The 26,964-nt window shown below is 34.2% G+C and overlaps 2 protein-coding genes and 1 long non-coding RNA gene across 11 annotated transcripts in view; 2 read left to right on the top strand and 1 right to left on the bottom strand.

Annotated features, from left to right (window-relative positions):
• Window positions 1–26,964, top strand: part of MESR6 (misexpression suppressor of ras 6) — a 436,905-nt gene that overhangs the window by 100,371 nt on the left and 309,570 nt on the right. Inside the window, exon 1 of one of the 7 annotated variants that reach the window (XM_089177495.1) lies at window positions 11,124–11,155. The exons of the other annotated variants lie outside the window; for them this stretch is intronic. Coding sequence (XP_089033621.1) covers window positions 11,139–11,155 — 17 coding nt within the window. The 5' untranslated portion in view covers window positions 11,124–11,138. Of the gene's footprint in view, window positions 1–11,123; window positions 11,156–26,964 lie in introns of those variants that run through there. 7 annotated transcript variants of the gene reach the window in all.
• LOC149030861 (uncharacterized) lies at window positions 397–16,441 on the bottom strand. Its single transcript, XR_016178285.1, has 3 exons — window positions 16,301–16,441; window positions 16,066–16,202; window positions 397–6,935 (listed from the first exon to the last, which is right to left on the bottom strand). It is a non-coding gene; the product is annotated as an uncharacterized LOC149030861 (long non-coding RNA).
• On the top strand, window positions 14,149–25,883 carry LOC149030860 (uncharacterized). 3 transcript variants are annotated; one of them, XM_089177500.1, is made up of 2 exons: window positions 14,149–22,514; window positions 23,755–25,883. In XM_089177500.1, the coding sequence occupies exon 2, from the start codon at window positions 24,420–24,422 to the stop codon at window positions 25,263–25,265; it is 846 nt and encodes a 281-aa protein (XP_089033626.1). In that variant the 5' UTR covers window positions 14,149–22,514; window positions 23,755–24,419; the 3' UTR covers window positions 25,266–25,883. The 3 variants fall into 3 exon arrangements, with proteins under 3 accessions (XP_089033626.1, XP_089033625.1, XP_089033624.1); XM_089177499.1 differs by having other exon boundaries at window positions 14,149–22,904; XM_089177498.1 differs by having other exon boundaries at window positions 14,149–23,847; window positions 23,991–25,883.

The following is a 26,964-nucleotide window of genomic DNA, read 5'->3' as shown; positions in this document are numbered from 1 at the left end:
AGCTCTGACTGTAAGAGAATACGAGATAACACCAGGTTCTTTCGGGAAAATGGAAATAGAAAATATAATACGAGTGTAATCGAAGATGATTTCTTATGGAAAGTATATTCTATGATATCTACACACGTATAGGATAGTTGAAACGAGAGATATACGAAAGACATTTATTTGCTATCTCTAGTTTTCTTTCATTCCTTCAGGAATATCAATTACAAAAAACTTGGACATTGCTGCAGGCATACAAAAAATATTATTTTAATTTATAATATCGCGATAGATATATAATATATAGCTGCTTTTTTTCTTTGTCCTTTCGTTCACGTAAAATTCTACCCTTGAGTCTCCCAAATTCAACCCTCATTCTATATTTCTTGTTGTTTTCTTTTTTTTATTCTCTCTCTCTCTCTCTCTCTTTCTCTCCTTCTATTCTTGTAGCTTTTTTTCAGTTTCATACTGAAACTTTCATCCTCCCCGGCAATGTCGTCCACGAAAAGTATTGTGCTCTTTCCTGTAGCAAACTCGCCGAAACTTCTCTTCTAGAATTGCGTTGAGACGAATGTAAAATGCCCGAGGGTTTGGAACATTTTCTTCTTTTCCTTGTTCATCGAGATTTCAAATATCGTCGTATACATATTTCTGACTTTTTGTGAAAAATTGGATGGTCGCGTTAGTTGATTGTGTAATTTCGTTCGAATCGTCAATCGAAATATTCGTCTAACGATGCTCGATTCAAAGTCAGTACGTACGTTTAATCCATTTTCCGGCGTTTTGAATCGGCGAATCAACGGGAGCTCGCTTTCAATTAATTGAAAACGTACGAATGCTGCGCAATCTTTTGCATGGGCGCCAGTAGGGATTGATAGCAAAAGTCGAATGGTAGTATTTCGTGAATACCAATCCCGTTGGCCATTAGCAAATTATAATGATGAATGTTAATTATATGAATGTTAATAATATACGATGATGATCGCGACTAATATTAAGTATAGTATATAGTAGTGTAATTAATTGATTCGTGTCGTCGCACGAAGTGTAAATACGTTGAGAATTAGCTGGGGGTTTTGTTCGATCGAATGGAGATTGAATTCCGATATAGTCATGTGAGCACGCTTACCAATGAATCTTTTCATTCATGCTTTTAAAACTAAAAAGTAATCCTCAATAAAGAGGTGAATAATTTTATGAAAAACTTTTTACCTAGCGATTTATAATAAAAAGTATATAAAATATCGCTATAAAAGGCTTTTCATTTTTTTTCGACGAATGTGCAAAAGTCTGCATTTTGATTAATGCAACTTATTGAACGTTTTTTTTATTATTTAAATATTATTTTAATTATAATTCGTATGAATTTTAATGATTTTTTGCCGTCTCTCGGAGATTACTTTTTAACAAAAATATAACAAAAAGGCTTATTTACAAGAATACCGATTATTTCTTCGATATTGATGCTAGAAGGCGTGTTACGACGAATCGCTCAATTAAGGTCAATCTTCCTTCATAATGCGTGTCCCTCATAGGAACTGCCAGATGACGATGACGATGACTTTGATGAAAGCTCGAAATGATAGCGCCAAGGCACCACGCAGTGCCCTGCAGGATGCCACTCTGATATCCCGTTGAGAACCGACAATTCGTATAACTCGTACAGTTTTCAACGTCGTCGATTACAGTATTGCGAGGGCGTACGTCGATCGTGCGATTCCATCTACGTAGGTGGCGGAAGATGTCATTCTTTTGATGATTTCTTCCACTTTTAAAATCGTTTCGATTAGATTTAATTAGAATTCAGAAGTAGATTAATAGCTTTACAAAAGATTTCCGTTCGTTTTTGTATTTATTTTTATCGTTTCCACCTTTTCATTATTTTTTTCCTTTTCCCGTATCTTTCATTCTTCTCACCCGAACATATTTTCGTCATTGATCAATCCATCCACCTTTATTTCTTTTTTCCTTCTATTGTCGTCTTTTTTATTTCTGTACGACTACAATCATACTATATTTTAAGTTTATAAGCTCGGAAGGGCGACGTATTCAATTGAAAGAGAATAAAAAAGGGTTCGTAATTTTTAGTTTGCACGCTGTAATATTCCAACGTTCCCGTTAAAAAGGTTTTCCTCTATTTTATCTCTTTTCTTTTTTTTCATTTTCATTTTTCTACGACCGTATGGAAACGTTTCTTAGTTAATGATATCTCACTAATTGTCGGTATCGAAGCTGTTACTCTGTCATCTGGTAACTAATGCCGGTGCATTTGTTTTTTATCATATTTCGAAACGTCACATTTGTTAGGGTTGAAAAATACAATTATTAAAGTTGGATCACGATATAATAAGCGTTCGTTATAAATAAATATATATAATGTGGGGTTCAGACAGAGAGCAATATAATAAACTGAACTGATGATGAAATATATGTGTTTGATAGTTTATTTAATTAATTATGATGTCAAGCGGTATTTACCTAAGTTTACACAAAGTGGCGTGGTTACAAAATACAGAATGCAAAAGAGTTACAAATATAACACACAGACAGATACAGACTGAGCACTAAAGACTGACTAAGGACTGACTAACTAAGGACACTTTCTTACTTCTTTCCACATATTTATATCCGAAATGAGCTACACCCCTTTGGAGAGGGAAGGAGATTATGAATCTTATTGACCAATAGTATAAGGATCCACCTCATAGTTCACCGATGGGTACAGCCTATGGTTTTTGGTAGTGGAAACTATGCATAAAGAAACTTGGTCTAGAATATCGGAATGTTATTGATTTTTATGGTACGTGCTTAGATAGGAATCTGAAACTCCTCAAAGGGTCCCGACACTGCACAAAGGGTTTTCATCCCACTAATGTATCTCGATAATTCTTAGGTTTGTTTATGGTTTTATGGCACTCCTAATCTTTTCTTTTAGTCTCTGAATAGAGTTTTTCCTTTTCCAGAAAATAAAATATAAAGAAAAGAACTGAATACTAGTTTTTCGTCTACAATAACATGCATATATATATATATATTAGGGTGGGTCAAAAAAATGACTTTTTTTTTTTTTTCAAGTGCCACGCAAAAATGGGTTCCTAGACACCTTAAAAGAATTCTCACCCAATATGAGCTCTTAATTTTAATAGGAAGATCCTCCGCATCGCAGTTTTTTATTTTTTTTTCAGTCCAATAGATTAAAATTCATACCTCATTATTTATTGATTGTACAGAAAAATGTTTTAGACAAATGTTGTAGGAAATTTAATGCTCTACAAAAAAGGTATCTTATACTTTTTCCGTAAACCTCACCATTTGAATGATATTGAAGATTTAAATTTAAAGATTTTTAGACTAATCTCATTTTTGCTTATGAATTTTATAACTCGACAATAAATGACTATTAAAAAGTGCACAATACAAATTTTTGTAGGAAATCAACTGCTCTATAAAAATGGTGTCTTATGTTTTGGCGATTAAATTAAGCATTCAAAAGATATTCATCATCAAACACTCATGTGTAGTGATTTTTGTCTCTGAATATCTTTGAAAATCTGAAAAATAATTATATTTGAAAAAAAAATAACATATATATAAAAATATATATATGTGTATGTATATATTTGTAAGTCTATTCGAGAAGCACGTAAAAATGTACGCGTACATCAACGAACCACACCGTTTCTCAACGATCTCTCTCACGACGATAGATAGAAAAAGATGAAGAAATGACGTGTATGCATATTGCGTATCTTTGTGCCAGAAGAGGTTAGTCTTCCGCAATAACGTCCGAATAAACGTCTTTCGTCGCGATAACTCGAAAGCACGAGGTATGCGTGCCAGATAGAAAATATTCGTAAATAAACGAAGGATGCAATCTTAACATTCTACAGAGCTGTTTGGAACAGTGCCAGCAACGACGCGAATAGCAGAAGGTACGCGAACGACTCTTTGGAAAACAAAGTTTTACTCGAAGTGTACAAGCGGCCAAACACTTTTGCCGTAACTTTCGAAAGGATTTTCTCTTGGGCTACATATATCTAATATTTTTTTTACATATGCACGTATTACGTACACGTATTTTCTGCACCCCGATTTGAAACCAAATAAAAGAAAAGAATAATGGAAAAATAATGAATGTATTAAATTCGTATATATATATATATATATATATATATTAGGGTGGGTCAAAAAAAAGTATATATATAAAGGCACATATCCTGTGCTTTGCCGACAGTGCGTCAGGTGGTCCCGTTTTTCGTTTCTCACGGACTTCAGCCTTTATTATATCATTCGATCACAATGCACATCGAAACATCTCCAGATCGAGTAAGAGCGTTACACCTGCAGCCGGCTGCAGCTTCGACTTGCGCCATGAAATAACATCGCCGTTAAAAAAGGTACACCTACCACGCCAACAATGACGGTGCATCGTCGATCGGAGATATACGTTTCTCATTGCGATTCTTTATCGCGATAGGTGCCTCCTGTCGCATAAGACAAAATTTGCCTTGGGCATACTTTTTCTTAATTTAAAAAATTTTTTTTTTATTTTTCTTTCTCCATATGGAGAGACAATAAAGAGACCTATTCGAGTTTTATTATCCGTAGTTTTCGTCGATATCGATTTTGTATTTTCAAGAGAGAAAGAGAGAAAAAAAGATAGGCGATGGATGAATCGACTATCTTCGTCAGCGTCTATCTTCGGGCGCACTTAGCAATTTCCGGACAAAATTGGAAGGCGTAATCGTTTGCGCGAGCGCGAATGTCGTGGTAAATTATAGTTTCGGCAAGTAGGAACAGGCTGGGCAAATAAATCGTTTTGAGTGGCCTCTAGGCTACTGGGAGATACGTTTTGTTGGACTGGTAAGATCGACGCTCCTAGACGCGTATCCACGCTCGGCAATTTATCAACTTCTTGCAGCACTCACACTAATAATGGAATTTATCGATCCAATATCGATCTATCCTACCAGGACCAAGGAAACTTATATTTTTGTGATTTCAAATCATCCGTCAACCGGTGGCCAACCATGTCGATCATCAACTATTGCTGATTTTACTTTAAATTTATCATTTTTGATATTGGTCTCAACATGTTTAACGGTTTAGAATCTTAGTATTTGAATTATATCATGTAACATAAATGCAGTTATTATTAATGTATTGTCGCGCATCACGTTGTCTTTTCGATCCATCAGTCTAATACTGTCTCAATAAACGTGTTTTATGATGCGATATTGTATACTGAAACACACCATAATTTAGATTAAAAACACGTTACAATGATTATCATAAATGTTCATCCTGTCGTCTCTTTTTTCCTCTCTCTTTCCATTTTTATCATTTTTATGTTTCCTAAAGAAATAAGCGCAATTCCTGTTTTTTTATCCTTTTTTTCCGAAACTTAAATTAATTCGTAGTAGTTTGTTGCGTGCGTGCGTGAGAATCGACTGCTGGTTTCGTAAGTCTTTCTTCGATCTTTTGTGAATTAGTTTAGTCCTTCGAATGGGACGAGAGGAGGCGACGTGCGAAAGAAAGAATGAGCGTGCTATACTCGCAAACAGTCTACCTTTTCTGTAACTTTGTTTTATTTTTTTTTTACTGTCTTTCCTTTCCCTCTCTCTTTTTTAATATTTTTTTGCAGGACGATTGAAATTTCTGGCACGGAAGTCGCGCGAGTTTCGCTTAACATTTGCGATGCGTTTTTTACCAGTAGACACCGTGAGAATTCTTCGAGTGTCTTTTTCTTTGTCGCATAGATGCACGTGGATCGAGAAAGTATCCTCTTTGGCATTAAATGATGCTCCTATACAGATGTTTATATTCTATTGGTGTATGTAGTATTTAAAATAAAAATTTTCATTTTCCTCCTACAAAATATTGCACAATAAGCACGTTTCGTTAGAATAATGTTGTTAATACATGCAATATATATAAAAATTATATTTAGAAATGATGACATTATAGGTCAAACGACTAGTATTTATATATATATACAAAAGAAAGGAAAGAGAAGAAGTATCTTATCGAATGGTGAGGGAATGTAAATAAACATCCTAGCCATTACAAGTTGGTTTATAGGTTTCACTTTAGAGAACGGATTACGGTGTTTCTTTATATAATTAGTTGAACAAGAAACGTGTCAAAGAGCACACGTTTATACTTCTCTCTTATCTCTTAGTGATTTTGACTCGAAGGAAAGAACATTTATAGCTATTATATTCTTTATCCTGGTTTTCATATTTTTGCTACAAATTTATCATTGCAAGTAACGTTTTTTGAATAGGCTTGCGGCTGAAAAAACTACAGGAGAAGGTGAATCTTTTGAATAGAACATTCGTTGTGCGTAAACTTTAAGAAAACCTTGGGGAAAGCATCGTAGTACATAACACTAGATCAGTTATTGCAAACTAGTACTAGTGTTAGTTAGTTATCCAATATTCTCACGTCTTCTGTCTCCCCGATAATAATTTTTATGTGTATGCATGTATTTATACGTATCTTCGGTTAAACGCAATTGCGTTTGGACGATGTCGGGCAATAGTTGCGCAGTTGCAAGGAAAGAATAAAAGGTATTTACCTTTAACAGCGGATATGTGTCAAAAGGGCCGGCCCTTTTTTCTCGTTGCGGCCACGTATAGGCATGCCAGTCCGTTAGTTCCACTTTTCTCGCGTCATGTGGGCCAACCTCATCTTTCCCACACTTGCCATCTCGCGGTCTTTCTTCTTCTTCTCTTCTTTCTTCTTCGGGTTCGTTTTCGTTTCTTACAACGGCATTCCTCGGGTTTGCACCCTACAATCTTTCTTGGCCCTTTGCCGCTCGACTCTCCTCGTATTCTCTTTTTCCACGTTAATTCTAGGGCCCCAAAACGCGCATCCTCGAGAAATCGTATACCGTCAGGGAAAGGTAGAATGCACGAAGGTAAGCTCCACGGCAGGCTGTCTACGTTCTAAACAATTAAGACAAGATCAACGTTCTATACGATACAAGCAAGGGTATCTAATCGAAATAAAATTTCGTGAGAAAGTAGTAAGCATTGAGACGAGAAAAAAGAGTTCTCCATATTCACACTTTATTCAAGTTCTTAGATAATATTAGAAGGTTTTATATTATTTAAAACATTTTAAGATAAAACAAAAGAAGAAAGAAGAAAGAAGAAAAAGACAAAACAAAAGAAACGAGGGAAGGCTGTCATCGCGTCCCTTCAAACGTATATACTACTCTCTTTGAAGTTGAGTACACACGGTTTAATCGACGCGAAAAATGGTTTCTTTATTCTTAGTGAAATGTTCGTTTTTTTCTCCTCATAGGAAAGTCATTCACGTTTACACTGTTTACAGCTTATTTTTTTCTTTCTCTTCTTTTTCGACTATTTCCTTCATAAAGCTATTTTCATCTTTTAGTTTGTCAATCATTAAAATAAGAATAGAAAAAAAATTATTTTATTGGGGCAAGAAGTGACCAGAGAAGAAAATGTCTTATCTTGCAAGTCGAATAGGATGGAAACGTTCATTGTTAAGAGGAGATGATGTGTGGAAACCGAACGAATAATAGCGTGAGAGAGAGAATGGAGTTTAAAGAGTGTGGACGGTATTCCCTCAGCCTCTTTTCGAGGCCTGTTTGTGCAAAACCGCTAAGTGGACTTTGCGGCACCAATGTGAACCATCGTTTAAATTGACCGATAAGAATAACCACGAAAACGGTGAAAATGGAGAAAGTAAAGTTATTTTGGCTGTCCTTTTATAAGAGAAAACAACGAAGGTACACGTGTTTATACACACATCTCACGAGTCCTCGATATATGTTATAATACTTATTTACGTTTGACTTTACAGTTGAAAGTCGAGAGGATTATTCGCGATTCAATTATTCCACTCTACTACTCAATTGTTTTAAATCTCGGTCACGAAGCGCTCGTGATCAGTCGTAGATTTTCGATCGGCCAAGCAAGCTACCGCTAGTGCATCCAGTATAAATCGTTTCAGATCCCATCGTGCTCTTTGTATCTTATTTCTTCTTATTATCAATTTCGCGCGTTTTCCTTCGCTATCTATCTATGTATGTATATGAATATGTATATATATATATATATATATATATATATATATATATATATATATACATATACATATATACATATAGAGTACTTTTAATGATCTTCGATGTAATCTCCTCAGATGTGCATACCGTACTCGAGATAATACAAGTAAGGTATTCCGTGATTCGGTTTCTCTTTCAAACAAACATTTGCCACTCTAGTACACTCTTCGTAACAAGATATTTTCTATTAGATTTTCCATATTTTTCTTTGATATACGTAAATTAATATTGTTAATAATATTGTCGTTAAAAAAAATAAGAGATAGATAATAGAAAGTAGTAAAATTGTTTAATTTGATTTGAACATGTTTAAGTATAGGTCCATCCGTAATCGGAAACCATATGTACAGCGGTCACTCCGGACATTTAATTCGCCCCAACCTGCATCAAGGTAAAATAATATTCGGAAACACGTGCTGCGAATACGAACCTTGTCGCATCCTCCTGAAAATCTAGGAGCTCGTATTAGATTCCTGGCATCTTAAACGTCGATAGGATTTCAAGAAAGTTAGAGCAAGGCATATAAAAAGATTCCTAGTTACCACGATGGACTTTACGTCTTCTCGAGAATTCTTTCCGTAAGAACGATCGTGAGAACCATATGATTGTACGATGGAATTTTAACGCGACGATGAAGATTCTAAGATCCCGACTAATTTTTTAAGCTAGTTAAAAAATTAATTTTCTTAAAGTTTACAGTTAACCCCCGCAGGATTTTATTAGTTAAAAAATCGGAAAGAATATATAAAATATTCTTTTATCTAACAATTAATTTGTATGCAAAAATTAAATGATCGCAAATGCTAGTTAAAAATAAAATTAATGAATACTTTTTATAATAGTAAAGATTTTAAAATTATATAAGACTACAATACACCGATTGCGAAAGTGTTATAAGTAAAATAATAGATTATAACATAAAAATCTTTAGTTTATTAGAAATGTTATTTACTTTTCTTAACGAGTTATTGTATATTGATCATCATCATTTCGAGGTTATAGTTTAAGACTATGTATTTGATTCAAAACTGCAAGGACGAGCAACGGTAAATCGAAGAAGCAGTTTTAGATGTCCTAGTGATCGATAGTCATCCGTTGATTGTACACTCTCCCCCTTTCGTATTTCTCTTCTCTTTCATTTCTATCACCGCTCTTCATCCACGACGCACTTCTCGCTGGTAATCAACGACAATCCGAGCACTCCATCGCGATTCTTACAAAGACATTGCCGGACCATTGTCCTTTGAAATGGATGGAGAAAGGAAAGCCTTCTTCGGCAAAACATCGAGTCCACCCTCTCTTTGAAAGGCAACGACGTTCGTTCCGTGATGTGGTCGATGCGGTCCTCGTTTCAGCTTTTACATAGATAAGACAACGCTCCAAAAGTTCTCGATTTAACAAGCAATCTTAATTTCAATTCATCAACTATGACGATTTCAAGGATACCATTGAAAATGACGTGTCTTCAAATTCGTAACTTATTTTCCACAAAATTTCGTAAACGTTTGTCGATGTAGAAATGACAAATAATAACCAATAATGGTTATACTATTATACGCGTATAATGTTTCATAACACACGAAAATGTTACTGCATAATTTTTCTTGTTCGGGTAATCCGTGTCGTGTCGCTTGCAGTTCCAGGAAACTATGTTTCGAGGTCAATTAAAAAACTTGTCCAACGAAGGTTATCTTTTTGATCGAATCGTGCAGACAGTGAATGAAGATAGAGAGAGAGAGAGAAAGAGAGACAAGTGGCATTAGCACTTAAACTGTTTTATCGAAGACACTGATCGAGATCCAAAGATACGGTATGAATATGTAAATGATAGGGTTGTTCGTTGGTATCAGAGACTCTTTCAGAGTACTCTCATCCAACTGATTCACGATTCCGCGATGGACCGCTTCCTTTAACTTCGAAGTCGAGTGGACACGACTTCTCGATCGCCTCCGGGTCAATTCTCGAAACACGTAACCGCCTTGGCAGTTTACGCTCTTGAGATCAGCGGCGTAGAATTGATTTCAGAGATTCGTTCTTCTCGTTTCAACGACGTGAGCACGCATACAGATGCGAGTCTGTAAATATAATTGCTAATGGAGCCTTGAGGTCGATCGATTCGTTACGCTTTAGGCCCCTCGTGTATCGGAATCGATAAGCGGTCGTTATGAATTTCGATGCAAAAGTTACGACGATAGACTGATTGTGACTGGACCGTAGATTTACATTTTTAGTTGATCCATTATTTTTTCTAATAATATAAATATCGGTTTTTTTAATGAGATTTAGTCTAGAAAGAAAAAGAGGACAATTTAAATAGCGAACTGTATAAACGCGAAAAGGAAAAATGTAACTTACTTGTGTTGTTTCTGGAATGAAATAATGACAGGGATACGAGGAACACATAAATACTCAGTTATCTTTTCAGGCCAAATTCAAACTGTAAAGGTTCGCGAAGTACATTAGAGAAATGCTCTCTCTTTCTCTTTCTCTTTCTTAAGAAGATTCAATATCAGATAAAATCTTTTGAAATCACTCGGTGATCCTTCGATTCCTCGCGATCGAGCGTAGTTTCTCGCCAGAATAAACTGAGATTAAAAAGTTGAAAAGAGAAGTTTGCTAGGTCGATAAGGATAGAAGATTCCGGTGGTTAGAGATTCGTAGAAACAGCTATGGCACCAGTAACAGCAACGGCAACTGCAGCAGCAACTGCAGCAGCAACTGCAGCAGAAGCAACAGCAGCAGCAACAACAGGAGCAGTATTTGTCGTGACACGTTTGCTTGGATGTTGTGGCCCTTAGAGTGCCCGGCGGCTCCTCGCTTTCCAATGTTCTTTCTTTCACGATTCCGATAGGTCGAAGCGATTCGAGATTCGAGTGAGGATAACATTGCTCGTTGTACGATCGTATCAGTCTGTCAGTCGGCTTGATTACGCCTTTGACGGTAATACCGAACCTTAGTCCGGTCAATTAAAGTTTAACGTCTCCTCTAGTCTATGTCGTTCTCATCCTTCTATTTATTCTCTTACTCTGTACACTTGGAATAACATAGTTCGATGCTCGATGCCGAAAGGTATGTATAATATTGAGATGTCGTTTGAGTTTTACTCTTTACTTTATTTTATTCTCCTGCACGTTAAATATACTGATTCTTATAAAGTAGATATCGTTATACGTATCTTAAAAATCAAAAAAAGGATTTGAAAACTACATTTCGACGTTATGAGATTGGAAATTATAGCTCCAGGTTAAAAATAACATTATAACATATCGTTCATACGTTCGACTTAGGTGAACACGAGGATTAATTATAAGGAATATTTTTAACGATTACAAAACAAATAGTAATTAAAGAAAAATACCTTTTTGTAACTGTTTTTATCCTTTAATAGGATCGTTTATCTCGTTTCTACCAAGAGAATAAAGTAAACCTAAACTAAACTATTTTTAAGACTAAGGAAAGTTCATTTGGGTATGGGCTTCTCAGCGTGGGGCCGGTTCTTTTTGGTCGGTGACATTAGATGCCGACTAGGGGAGGCCACGGCCATCACTACCATTGCCACCATCACCGTTGACAACGACAACCGTAAAAGAAGATTTGGACTACAAGCGGGCAAACGTAAGACAAAGCGGAGCGTGACAAAAAGAAAGGACAACGTTCGATGAATTAAAAGGAAGGGCCGAATCCTTCGGTGTTAGGTTACTCGTACAGACTATCTTGACCTGTTGTTTTAAAAAACACACATTTTAAATCCACTCCATGAAAACACTCGATTCTTTTCTCTTCAATCTAATTATTTAGAAAAATAATAAACAGAAAATAGAAACAGAAAATAATAGATACAAAAATAGGATTATTTGGAAAGATTCATGGTAAACATCGATCGAAGAAAGAACAAAATTCGATAGCACGTGAAAATGCTGAAATGTTACAGATTATTCTGAACGGTGAACGATCTCTCTCGTGTTAGGACAAGGTTGATTTTCCGAAACGGGCGACGCGCGATTTCACGGGCGTTAACTCGAATCGAGCCGAACCATCGATGGGCGCTCGATCGCGACAAGATAAATGACCGTATGTCCGGTCGACCAGTAAACCGGCACTATTCTCCCAATTATGTGGGGTCGATGGAGACCCTGGTGTCCACCTGTCGCCGGCAACGACATGATTGATGGACCACACGCGCTCGGTACGTGCCTTCTCGCGATTTTCTACCGATCCATCTTCTTTTACGGGACGCCACCGATATTGTTTGGCCGAAAGGAGAAAGAAACTTCCTCTAAGAAAAAGAAAGAAACATAAAGAACGAAAAATCTCTTCCTTTTCTTCTACTTTCGATAAGTCTCTTACTAAAGAAACGTCTATATAATCGTTTAGTCATCAATTTATATTTTCAATATTCTTTCTTGTAACTTGTAACTTACCGATCTCGAAATAAAATAAGAAGATTCTTAAGTATATGCCTATTAACTTACTTATTTACTTATAACGTTTCCTTCGATGATTAAAATCGAATGTTTCACAGTCGAGTACACACATGCCGTAACTGCGGTGACTTTCAGCAAGCCACCGTTAAACCAGATCGGTATAACGTCGTATTCGCGTAAGAAAGATTTTTATCGGTAAACTTGTGACCCAGTTAGTCGAGATATCTAACATAATTGTGCATTGCCGTTGTATAAAATATTGTAGGACGTTATAAAAGATGTCTACCGTACGAACAAACAAGGACTTTCAACGAATAGTAATTTCAAATCATAAAGTCATCTGTGTAGCGATTAATTCTGTTTGATTGCTTCTACTAACCGGTCCGATAACTTTTCAAAGCCTTTCGTGCCCGAGAATCGCGAACGAATTAGAAAAATAATATAAAACGAAGGAGAATGGAATTGTCTTTTATTTTATAGCTGTACCTATTGGAGGATTCAATGGATTCGGCAATAAGGTTGATTGAAGTTGAGAGAAAAGGGATGAATAAAAGGGGGACTTAGGAAGTGGGAAGCTAAGCGTGAGTGCGACTCGACAAAGTAGAGGCGATAATAATAACCATTGACACCTGGTTGTTAATTGAAACGTGCCCTCGGCAGCCGTGCACCTTCCCATTTTAATCACTGTGATTATGTATTTATAAACGCTACTTAGCATTCGTCGAAGAAGCTTAGAACTTCTTCCGTCGACTCTTCTAGCAAGCAACATGCCGTTCATTATGTTTTTATTAAAAGAGAGAAAAAATGTTGATACAAGGAAAAATAACTCTTTAATCATTTATTATTATTATTAATATTATTATTATTATTATTATTATTATTATTATTATTATTATTATTATTATTATTATTATTATTATTATTATTATTTTTTTTATTTATTATTATTATTATTATTATTATTATTATTATTATTATTATTATTATTATTATTATTATTATTATTATTATTATTATTATTATTATTATTATTATTATTATTATTATTATTATTATTATTATTATTATTATTATTATTATTATTATTATTATTATTATTATTATTATTATTATTATTATTATTATTATTATTATTATTATTATTATTATTATTATTATTATTATTATTATTATTATTATTATTATTATTATTATTATTATTATTATTATTATTATTATTATTATTATTATTATTATTATTATTATTATTATTATTATTATTATTATTATTATTATTATTATTATTATTATTATTATTATTATTATTATTATTATTATTATTATTATTATTATTATTATTATTATTATTATTATTATTATTATTATTATTATTATTATTATTATTATTATTATTATTATTATTATTATTATTATTATTATTATTATTATTATTATTATTATTATTATTATTATTATTATTATTATTATTATTATTATTATTATTATTATTATTATTATTATTATTATTATTATTATTATTATTATTATTATTATTATTATTATTATTATTATTATTATTATTATTATTATTATTATTATTATTATTATTATTATTATTATTATTATTATTATTATTATTTTTTTATTATTATTATATTGAATATTTCATTTTATTGATTTAGTTGCAAAAACGTTGGAAGGATGTGATACAATTTTATTACAAGAGAAAGATAGATGTATTGCGTGATAACGGTTTAACTCTCGTAAAAGAATTATGCGGCGAGTAATCAATGGAAAAATTAACGAATGCAAGGTGTTCTCCCTAATTGGAAAATCTGTATTTACTGAATAAACATTATATTGATGATGATACAATTTTAAGGCTAAAAATTGATGAACCAACCAAGTTAATTTTCATGTTTGTTGTATCTATTAATTGATCGACGTGAATTACTCTCTTCAAATAAAGAAATAAAAAAGATAATAAATGTAAAAATGTGTTGGTTGTATGATACCATGCATGATGCAATTTTATATTTATTTATTTCGTTACGAGATAAATCCATTAGTACAGAAATTCTACAAAAAAGGTCAAATATAAAATAAAATAATAATAAATAATTTATACGTATAATGAATAATAATATCTTTTCTTTTTTATTTCAATAATTATTAATAAAAATGTAAGACATTTAAAAATAATAAATATTTAGATGTATTGATGACACTTTGCAGTCACTTAGATTTACCATAATTATATTGCATCTGTCCGCGTTCGTAGATATGTTAATATTTAGAAATTATATTCCTGATACATACTATTTTACTCAATGCTACGATACTTGCTATTATATAAGAACGAAGAAATAATTAGTAAAAAAAAAAACAATATGTATGCAGATCACAGGTGTTAGAAGTGAAACCTTCAAAAAACTAAGTTTCGAGAGAATGAGACAAATGCAGAGTATCAAGAGTAAGATAATTGTAGGATTTATTTATTAGAATATTGTTACTATATAATATATCAAAGGGCACTGTGTGTGTGTGGTATGATCTTAGGATGGGGGTAGCTAACAAAAACTATCACTTTCCAAATTGTATCAATTAAGATAGCATGCCGAATGTGATAGCCATGAATAGAAACAAATATATATATATACATGTAGCATTGGGTTTAGTGTACAGGTGCGAGGTTAATGTACATCCAGTTTAATCCTACTGATAAAATATATTTAAAATAGGTATTAGAAAAGATACAATGAAGGCTTCACAATCTTATGATAACATTCGAAACACGCAACTGAATGACGACGAACAACGACTGATGACGACTGGCTACTGACGACTATTCGTGACGACTCAATACTACACATAGAGCAAACAAGCCAGCACAAAACCTGTCGGCGAAATAAAAAGAGATAGAACATGGGAGGTTGATGTTGTCTCTCTCTAACTTGCGAGTCTTTTCTTCTTTCTTGCGTTATATATATATATATATATATGTGTACCGCATGAGTTAGATAGAGACAACATCAACCTTTCGTTTTGGCTGCTATATTCATGCAGAGACATTTCCACTTACACAACCGCCTATGGTTTGTTTCCTCTATCTGTAATATCTCTATGCTCAATGCACGCTCCTTTATATCTATTGCGATCCTCGAATTTTCTAAAACGTCCGGTATGATGCAATAAACAAAGCATCAATATCGTTCGACAACCTTCCAGACTCACCAGACTTACACAACTTACAAAGGCAAACCACACACCTTCTTTCTTTAATTCAACCGTCGGTTCGTTTGTACCTTATTCTTTTGTCGCCTACACGTTTAACTCTGTTTATTCTTCTACCCTTACATCGCTCCTACATACATAAAGGTTTAGTATCGAGATGATATGAGTCCACGCTTCGTAGTATGCAGTCGCACACAAACACACACATATACAAAGCTTAGTAGTCAGGAGTGGGGGCTATGAAGCAGAGACCGAGAATAGGTAAAACATATAGCTATATTCTGTCTCATTCTCTTGCAGGCTCAATCTTATATGTTTGTCTCTTTTTCTCTTCTTACTTACATTAGTATCGTGGACGTTTCATCGCCGCGCTGCATCGCTTCGCTACATCGCAGCACTGCATCGCCCCACTACATCGCCGCGTTACACATCGCCGTGTTTCATTTTTTCAAATCACCCCCATTCTAAAGAAGTTTTCACTTAAAAAATGGAAGACACCCATTATTGTTATACTACATATACATATATATATATATATACTTTCTGTATAAATGTTTACACGAATATGGATACCCACGTATCTTGAAATATATAGAAGAGAGAAGCACGTAGAGAAAAACGGAAAAGCATTCATAAATTTATGTTAGTCGCAGTTTTCTTTTTTCACCGTCTCCTTCCTATCGCGGTACGGCGACCTTTATTATTTCGCCGGCTGTATTGTACGTCATTACACCGTTAGCTTGTAGATGAGAAATCACCGTTGCTCTCTCGTAGGACGAGACCGTGAATGCCGACAGTGGCGTACAATCGAAAAGTGCGCGCGCATATTCTCTTGTAGGAGAGGCGGCAAAAACGAAACCGACAATGGACCGCGAGATTTCGACTTGAATCGTATCAATCGCTGTCGAGACACAATCGTTCCTCTGCGACATGTTACCTGATCCTCTCTATCTCCCTTTTTTTCCTTCTTTCTTTTTTTCTCTTTCTCTCTTTCTCTCTTTCTTTCTCTCTCCCTCTCTCTTCTTCCTGCACTGTTTCGACTACACAACAAGGAATTCATCCCCTGTCGGGTTGATGTTCGAGAGCAGGACTACAATAGAGACCCATCGATACACCACCGATAGCTCCTAGGGTACTTACCTCCATATACGGGAATCTATAGATCCATTTCTACGCGTGCCTACCCTACTATACTGTAATAGAAGTCGAGGGCTAAGCTTATAAATATGTGGTAGGTTTAGTGATTCGATAATTATTATTATCCTTAACAAAGGAAAGGTGAGACAGTTTTAACTTGGGATATAAAATGAAACATATATTATTGATCGGAAAGTTTGGACTTACTTGGTATATTCAGAGTAACAGGATATTTATGTAAATAAAATGAACATCTTTATAGTAGCCGAAATAAAATTATTTGTTTAAAAAAAATTACTTATAAATAATATGCTTTATATTTTGTATTATTTATTGTTATTGTGGGGCTAAGACTGAGAAAAATATAAAACTGAAGATGATGAAATGCAGTTTATTAAATTATGATGATGTGATGTCGAGTGGTATTTGCATAAGTTTACAAAAAATGACGTGGTTACAAAAATACAGAATACAAAAGAGTTACAAATATAAGACCGACTGAATGATTTTCAGAATAACAGATGACACACAGACAGATGCAGACAGACTAACTCAAAACTGAAGACTAAGGACTGACTAAGGACTGATACAGACTAAAAAATAACTAAGGACAGATACAGACTGAGCACAAAGCACACTTTCTTACTTCTTTCCACATATTTATATCAGAAATGAGCTACACCCCTTTGGAGAGGGAAGGAGATTATGAATCTTATTGACCAATAGTATAAGGATCCACCTCATAGTCCACCGATGGGTACAGCCTATGGTTTTTGGTAATGGAAACTATGCATAAAGAAACTTGATCTAGAATATGGGAATGTTATTGATTTTTATGGTACGTGCTTAGATAGGAATCTGAAACTCCTCAAAGGGTCCCGACACTGCACAAAGGGTTTTCATCGCACCAATATTTCTCGATAATTCTTAGGTTTTTTTATGGTTTTATGGCCCTCCTAATCTTTTTTTTTAGTCTCTGAATAGAGTTTTTCCTTTTCCAGAAAATAAAATATAAAGAAAAGAACTGAATACTAGTTCTTTTTCCTACATTATCAAGAAAATGAATATTTTTTTTTCAAATTGTCCTTTCATCGAAAACAATCGTTCTCTGTTTTCATAATAGTTCGACATATTTTGAGTATGCTGTCAATTAGATTTTTCAAGTGTTTCTAATTGAATATTTTTCCATACTATTCTTGTAGAAGTTGTCAAAGATATTACAATAGGAGAGTTCATTCCGAGCAACTGGATATTCCGAGAAACAATAGATTATTTTCAAATTTATCGATATATTTGATATTTGTGAAAATCAGACTGTATGATCCGAAACGATCGTAGGCAACTAGCTGTATTCGGAATGCGCGCCAACGATTCTATCGATTATGATTCTAGGTCGATACTCGTTACGCTATAAGCGAGTATCGAAGCGCTACCGATAGCCACCCCCACCTCTCGCATCCCCACATCTCGCATCCCCACCTCTCGCGTCCCCACCACATACGCCCTCCTGGACCTATTCAAAGGGACTCTCGTCCTATTTTATCTCTGGACGACTACGACGATACATTTTCAACACCTAAGGACTATAGAAAGAACTAGGAACGCATTAATTGGGTGAGATCCTTCCATTGTATTCCTTGAACGCGAACAAGAATTCAACTACGTACTGCGCCGTAGTTGATCATCGCTATTATAATTTAATTGGAAAAAGATAATATATTGGATAAATTGGAGTTGGAGAAATTTGTGCAATACATAGATCAGTAGTGTAGATATATAATAATATAATCCGTTACAAAAGAAAATAATGGAAAACAATATATGTATGCTTTTTCGTTTTTTACGTGTAATTATCATTATTCTTACGAACAAGTATCCTGAGAAATTTGAAATTAGAATATAATTTGTAGAGAATGCTTACCATAATGAAAAATAGATATAGAGTCATCGGTTAAAAAACAAAACACGAAACAACGGGAAAAAAGAGAAAAAAAATTATGGAGGACAATATATTTATTCTCTTTCGTCTTTTACATAAAGGGTTCATTCATGAATATAAACGAATATAAATCAATGTCGAGCGGTGTTAGAGGCATCGCGCGGAAGGTCGATGGAGCGAAACGTAGCCGCCTCGAAAGTCTTTTCCCCTCTTCGAGGAAAAGCATGGTGAGCATAGAGAACGATTGAGTGCAACGGAGTCAGGGGGGCTATTGCGTGTTTTGCGGAATGGAGAGGTGTGTATTTTTCTCTCTATGTACGAGTACCAGTCATCATCGAGGGTCGACCCTCCTCTTCGATACGCATTGACGTTTATTGCATTGATATTAATCGATCGGGAAGGGTCGTCGTAACGTGGCTTACATTCTTCTCTCGTATTCACTTTGTGTGTCTGTGTGTGTGTGTGTGTCTCTCTCTCTCTTTCTATCTCTTTTATATATCTACCTACATGCTTGTATCATGTTCGAGCCGAAAAATGAGGGATGTTTGTTGACCTGCAAACACGATAGCCGTAATATAGATGTAATGTCGAAAATCAAATAGATCTATTTTGATTTCGAAAACGTTCAAGTAACTAACTCTTGAATCTTGACAAATTATGAAGAGAATATATATTAGCATTGTTAGATCTTTGTTAAAATTACATAAAACTCAAGTTAAAACTTGTCTTTTATCGTTAAACGAACGATGGAAACAATGGTGTTACGGTTTATCGAGAAAAGAGAAAGCAGATCTAAAGTATTCAGAGTCAAGTTGGACGAGATTTAAAGAATAGTCAAGAGTCTTTTCAATGTTGATGGACTCTATTATACTATTGTTGAGCGGCTTGAAAAGGCCGAAGATGCGGTGCTTCTTGCCGAAGTCGATCAGATATCCAGAGTTTCTTTTCAACATTCCAAACCTCCGTGGAAGGATCGATCCAAAACAATCGTTTCTTCAAACATCTTAGGGCCGATTTGCGATGTAATACCACCGGGCTTTGGCTTTTTCGATGTTTCTTTCCCCTTCTTTTGCACACAGGGTGTTCAATCGTTATGAGACAGCTCTTATGTTTAGTTCATTTTTATTTATGTATTCGTTACATTGTTTTAACGATGATGATGAGAATAATAATAATATACATTGTGGAAATGTTGATAAAAAATTGTTTTCTTACTATTATATAGGTAAATTTGAAAAGTCTTGGAAAATCTAATTGATCTCATGGAAGTAAGAGAAAATATTTGATCACCGTGTACATTTGAACGATGTGGACACATTGAAACTGAGTGCAGTAGTTAGAGATGGAAGAGAGAAAGTGAATTCTCTCGAGGATCTCTTTGGATCTTTCATTTCTTGGAAAGGATGGGAGCACCCCTTTCCTTTTGCTCGTCCTTCGAAAAGAGCTTTTTCCCTTTCTCTGTGAAATCATCTGTAATCTAGTCATTGGCTGGTTCTATGAACAAGTAAGCCCTTCTCGATTCATCCTATCGAATATCCTAATCCTCCCTATTAGAGTAACTTTGGTTAAATATCGGTCAGTTCTTGGGGTCTGAGCACAATGCCAAACACAATGAGGAGCTCTCGTTTATTCGACGAGTTCGCTTTTCTCGACCTCTTTGTATCCAACACGACGATGACGACTATGCTAGCTACTCTTTCTCTCGAAAAGCCTACTTTCGTAGCTTTCAGCGATTCGACAGGATTATTCTGATCTTCTAGGAGAGTTCGATAAATATACATAACTACGTCTGCAGGTGATTACATATATGAATTTCAATAAAATTGATATCCGAGTATTTTTCACAGTTATATTTTCTCTTGTACTTTGTATTTTGTAGAATAATAATATTCCTAACCTTGAACAAGCCGCAATTTTATTTAATAATAAGATTGTTCAGAAATTGCATGGTTTGTTGTGAAATTATGTCATTTTCTAACTGACGTATGCGTACTTAAGTATGTGTCATGTATTATATCTACGTACGTACCTCGAACATGCGCGGAATGAGAATTGTATGGCACATTTTCGTTATGCACGCACAAGGATTCCATCACGCGAGCTTTTTCACAAAGACGTAGGTACTTATATGTACGAGCGTGCTCATATCTGATCGGGTTGTAACTCTCGTATAATTGCAACCCTTTTTTTTAAGAACAGAGAAAGGTATTTTTATGTAAAATCGCACCGATCACTTTGGTGCACTTTCACTCGTGCGCATCTCCTTCCCGTAAAATTTGACGAAATTATCTTGGCGCTTGTAAAAAGGAAATTTAATCTTTTTTCGATGTTTCTTCCTTTCTTTATGTTATTTTCATGTTGTAAGAAAAAAAATCAAACATTCGCAATACCAACCATTGACAATGTTCATTTTATTTATGATCGACGAAGTCTTGTTTACGGAAAATAGTAAGTTTAGCAGTCAGATTTTGCGGCAGATTAATTCAGGATGTTCAAGGGGTCCGGTTCTTTAACCAGTTCTGCAAGTCTTCGTGACATTAATCGGTTACCGGTTTCGTATTATATGCCGCCCCTATCTTCAGACTTCCGTACACGATAATAATGATTAGTGGAATGAGGAAAAGAAATTATGTTACGAAGATAAATAAGGATAAAAAAAAGATGAAAATCAAATCGCTTCTTTCCACTGAACGGAAATACATATATATAATGCACGCACACATATATATGCATCGACAGTCAAATTCAATGTTATTTTGGCCGGTTCGTTAAGTCACTTTTCCAATTAGTGCCGGCTTCGAGTTCGACTAAAAGTCCGGATTTTCGAAGGCGATCGTTAATCATTTAAAGCTCCCCCGGCACTACGTTCACCGATTTAGTAATTCAAACGCGGTTCATTTCGTGCGGTGAGCTCAATTAAAATTCTTCTCGTCTACGTGCATACGATGGGAGAGAGAGAGAGAGAGAGAGAGAGAGAGAGAGAGGAAAAAGAGAGAATAGCTGGATTCATGGAAGTTGAAGAAACGAATCGAACCGACCACTGTTTAATTAAGAAACTTCACCATCGGGAAAGATCATCCTGGGAGTAACTGTGATTTTAACTACCTCGATATTTTTCTTTTCTTCATTATTTCGAACTAACGGTTATTATTGGAAAAATATAAATTCGTCAACGAATCAATGCCTTTTATGATTTCATACAATTTACTGATGTATGATCGTATAAATATAACCGATCTTATCGAAGTAAATATAATTTATACGACGAAGAAAGAACAGAGAGAGACGTTTAATGTTTCCGGAAGTAAAACATTAAAGATTAGATGATGATTATGATGATGATAATGATAATGATGATAATGATGATGATGAGTCGCGAATCGAATCGTATCGAATAAAATCGTATAAAATTTAATCGATTTGAAGTTGAAGTCGGAGGCCGCGAGGCTCTTGGTCCCGGTTCATCGTCAATCCGGTATCTCAACGTAGGCACGTTCACCGGTCCAGCTTTCATTTGGGCATGGGACTTGTTCGTGGTTCGTGGTCGAGTCGTTAATTATGAAACGCCACGGGTTACGTTTCAATGGATGATTGATGAACGTGCGGCGATCCTCATCTAACCTCGACTCTCGAGAGAAAGGGAACTCGAGGGTAAGAGAGGGCGAGTCGAGAGGAGCTCCTCCGGTCGAGGAGGTACCAACCACTCTGAAAACAGGTTTTTGATTGTTCGGAGAACTCAGTATATCCTTGTCTTTCTCGCTCCTGGACGCACGACCAAGCCGATTCAGTACGATCCTTCGCTATCACCGTATCCCACTCCCCGATCCTGTGGCTCCGTTCAACTTCTAAATTGATCTTTCCAATGCGGAATTCAATTCTTACGAGATACACTCTACGCTTATTTTCATTCATCCTTTTTTAAATCTCCCTATTACAGGTTGTCTTATATTATGTGTGGAGATACGTTTAAATTAATTATTATAAATAGATATATGTGTGTATATGTAAAGGAATATATAGGTGTTGTATAATGTAATTGTGTCACTGATTACAAAAGTTTGGAGAATGCAAAAGTTTCTTTTAAGGAATAATAAAGAATCAAGTGGTGAGGTGTAGTTAAAAGCATGACAAAATGAGTATTTTTAATAATTTTTTTCAGATTGTAATTTAATTTATTTTATAAAGCTAATAATATATTGTTTTTATATAATATAATGCTTCAACTTGACTCCACTAGATTTAAAAAAAAAAAAGTTTAGATGATGTTATTGCCATTGTTTTTGGACCTCCTCTCATAAGTAATGCTTTGCGGTGACCCTATCATAACTTTGTATTGGTTCATTAAAAATCAGTCATTCAAAGAAAATTCTTTAGTTTAAAAGCAAACATAGTACTTAATCGAAGTTTTTTTTTTGAAAATTAATAAAATAGCGGCTTCTATAAGTTTTCCTTGAATTTTCGAAGAAAAGATCAATAGCTTACTGTTAAAAAAAATTGAAGTTTTTAATAAAAACAAAAATGCTTCAATCAAGTACTAGTTTTTTATCCTGTCAAGAAACTATGTAAATTTCATTCAAATCCATTGAGTGGTTCTTGAATTACAGTGGTTATTGTCTTCGAAAACATAATTTCGAGAAAAACGAGTTTAGTTTACGCCTTGGCACAGTATTGCTTTAGTTCCCCTCACTAATTACATTGGTCTGCAACAAAATCCTCCTTCAAAAAATTATATCATAAATATGAAGATTTTGATACTCTGAATCTGTGCCCGATGGCTGATTTTTTCTATCACGTCTAGATTTTTCGATATGAATTTTTTTCCAAATATCATAAATTTAGGTTTTTTTAAATTCGTTTTATGCGTTAACACTATAAACAATGTATATGCATACGAAATAGGTTTTTGCTAGTCGTAAGAGAAAGAAGGAAAGTGCTGAAAGTGATTTCTATTGTAGTATATTTGCGCCTGCGCAGTATTCACTGTGACTTTACAACAGTTAGTTGAAAACTTGTCTTTTAATTGTTTACGTTCTATATCAAATACTTTAGTAAGTTTTGCACAAAATTCATATTATTATATATATTTTTAAAGTATTTTATGTGTATGTTATCCATTTTTTTATGAACAGAGATAATAAATATAGAATAGAATTTAAAAAATGTTTTTAAAATGAATTCCATTCAATTTTAGGTTATAAAATGCAGCGCACTTGTAAGAATTGTACAGACTGTTCTTGCTACATTTGTGGTGAATTTACTCTAAAAACACAGCGAAATGCGATAACAGATCTTGTTAAAAAAGCTTATCAGTTTTATTTTGGATTCTCTATCGATGAGAGGGATAAAAGTTGGTTACAAAAAATTTGCTGTAACAGTTGTTCAAGAACGTTGAGAGATTGGCTTGAAAGAAGTCACAAATCTATGCCGTTTACAATGCCAATGCTTTGGAGTAAACCTCAGAATCATGAAAATGACTGTTATTTCTGCATGACATCAACACGAGGATTTTCGAAAAAAAAATAAAAACAAGATTGTATATTCAAACATCGCATCTGCAAAGAGACCACTTCCTCGTAGTGAAGGCAGTTTACCTCCAGTACCTCCAAAAAATAGCGAGAAGATGGAAAATAAAAATACTTCTGGTCTACAGCCTCAATCGAGTTTCATTTCTACGTGTAAATCTTCACCATCATACACTTTATCTGGATCTTCAAGTCCATCAAAAGAACCTTATTTTCTTAAACAACCTGATTTAAATGATCTCGTTAGAGACTTGGGGATACCAAAATCTAAGGCTCAATTACTTGGATCAAGATTGAAACAGTGGAATTTGTTGAATAAAAGTACGAGAGTCTCATATTTTCGCACAAGACAAGAAGATTTTACGAGTTACTTTTTCAAAGAAAATGATTTAGTATATTGTAATGATGCTGCAGGGCTTCTTGAAGAACTGAGTTTTCCAGAAAATTTTGATGAATGGAGACTTTTTATTGATGCGTCGAAGATTAGTCTGAAAGCCGTTTTACTTCACAATGGAAATAAATACCCATCAGTGCCTCTAGCACATGCAACAAACATGAAAGATAATTATGCAAATCTGGAGGTATTACTTGAAAAAATAAAATATTCTCAATACCTATGGAATATTTGTGCTGACTTAAAAGTTGTCGCTATACTTACTGGATTGCAAGGAGGATACACCAAGTTTTGCTGTTTTTTTTTATGTGAGTGGGACAGTTGCGCGAGAGACAAACATTACAAAGTGAAAACTTGGCCGCAAAGAAAAAGCTTGACACCTGGACTTAAAAATGTATCTCAAGAACCTCTAGTGCCAAGTGACAAAATTTTTCTGCCACCACTTCATATAAAGTTGGGATTCATGAAAAACTTAGTGAAAGCTATGAACAAGGATGGTGCAGGCTTTCAATATCTCAAAACAAAATTTCCTCGAATCAGTGACGCGTAATTATAAGAAGTGATTTTTGTAGGTCCGCAAATACGAGAGCTTATGACGGATAAAGTTTTCAATTCGAAGTTGAACAAAACTGAAAAAAAGCTTGGGTGGCTTTTGTAAAAGTGTGTCATAATTTTCTTGGTAATACAAAAGCTGACAACTACCGACAAATCATTCAAGAGCTTCTTTCTGCTTATAAAGCTTTAGGATGCAATATGTCACTCAAAATTCATTTTTTGGACTCGCATGTAGATTTCTTTCCGGAAAATCTCGGTGCCGTATCAGATGAGTATTGAGAAAGGTTTCATCAGGATATTATGCATATTGAAAGACGCTACAATGGAAAATGGTCAGCAGCAATGCTTGCTGATTTAGTTGGTCGATTCGCCGAGAAACTTCGATGGAAATGATGAAATGGAAAAGAACTACAAAATAACTTTAATTATATCACCATAATGAGATAAATATACTGATATTTCTATAACTTGTGACTGTAAAATTAGCATTTTTCGCTGTAAAACTTAGACCCTTTTTCACTTTTTTGTAATTGTTGTTTCTTTGATAATTTTTAATTAAATGGACATTGCATTTAAAATCTATGTACTGTATTTATTTGCACGTTAAATTCCATGTTAAGAGCACCAAATATGATGTTATCATGCATGAAAACAATGAGGAGAAAAAAAATTTTTTTTTTGCAGACCAGTGTTATCAGATATCATGTAAATTATTCATTCAACTAATTTGAAATTTTAAGGAAATATTTTCTAAACATTATACTACGAGAAAATGCGACAAAAAATTAAATTTTTTGAAAATTTCGACTACCCAAACTCCTTAAGGTAACGATGAAAGAGGATTGATGATAATAATCCAGATGTAGTTTAGTCAAGAAAAAAAAGTACTACTGCGAAAACTATTGGTATCCAAAGTGTGGAGAATCGCATCGATGATCGTACCCAGTGAACACAATTACATCAAAATGACGTCAAAATGATTTTGCGCTATGTCAGGATTTACGTAAGATATAAGTCAGATATGAGTCACATGTGACTCATTATTTCACACTTATTGACATAAAACTTTTACGTAATAAATATGACGTTAAGCTGACCTGACGAAACAAAAGAACAAAAAAGCAATGATTGTCATACATATGTCTAGTTGTTGCCGAATTTCTTACTAGTATATGACGTATAATTTTTTTTTCACCCCCGGGATATTAAACTCGGGAACATACGATGATTGGATGAACATTACTGCTGGATAGTGATTTGCCTCACTAAGCCATGCGAACTTGTGCTAATTTCCATTATATTGCTAATCCATATATAATTAACAATATTATTAATCATAATTAATAAATAATATTAAATAATAAAATATAACATAAATTAATAATATACATTATAATTAACACGTTCCGTGCCACGTGTACCACCGATGGTACAATAACCATTAGACATATTTATTTAATGCACTAAAAATATATACTTATAAGGTGACTTACCGTCACCGTTTTTTTTAATACATATATATATTAGGGCGGGTCAAAATAATCAATTATTTTTTTTTACAAGTGCTACGAAAAAATGGGTTGCTAGACACCTTAAAAAAATTCTCACCGAATATGAGCTCTTAATTTTAATAGGAAAATCCTCCGCATCGAAATTTTTTATTTTTTTCTCAGTCCAATAAAATAAAATTCATA

Source organism: Polistes dominula, unplaced genomic scaffold (genome assembly GCF_049000335.1).
Source record: "Polistes dominula isolate Pdom_NZ unplaced genomic scaffold, Pdom_raw_medaka contig_24, whole genome shotgun sequence".
NCBI classification, from domain to species: Eukaryota; Metazoa; Arthropoda; class Insecta; order Hymenoptera; family Vespidae; genus Polistes; species Polistes dominula.
This window is presented reverse-complemented; position numbering and strand designations above follow the sequence as displayed.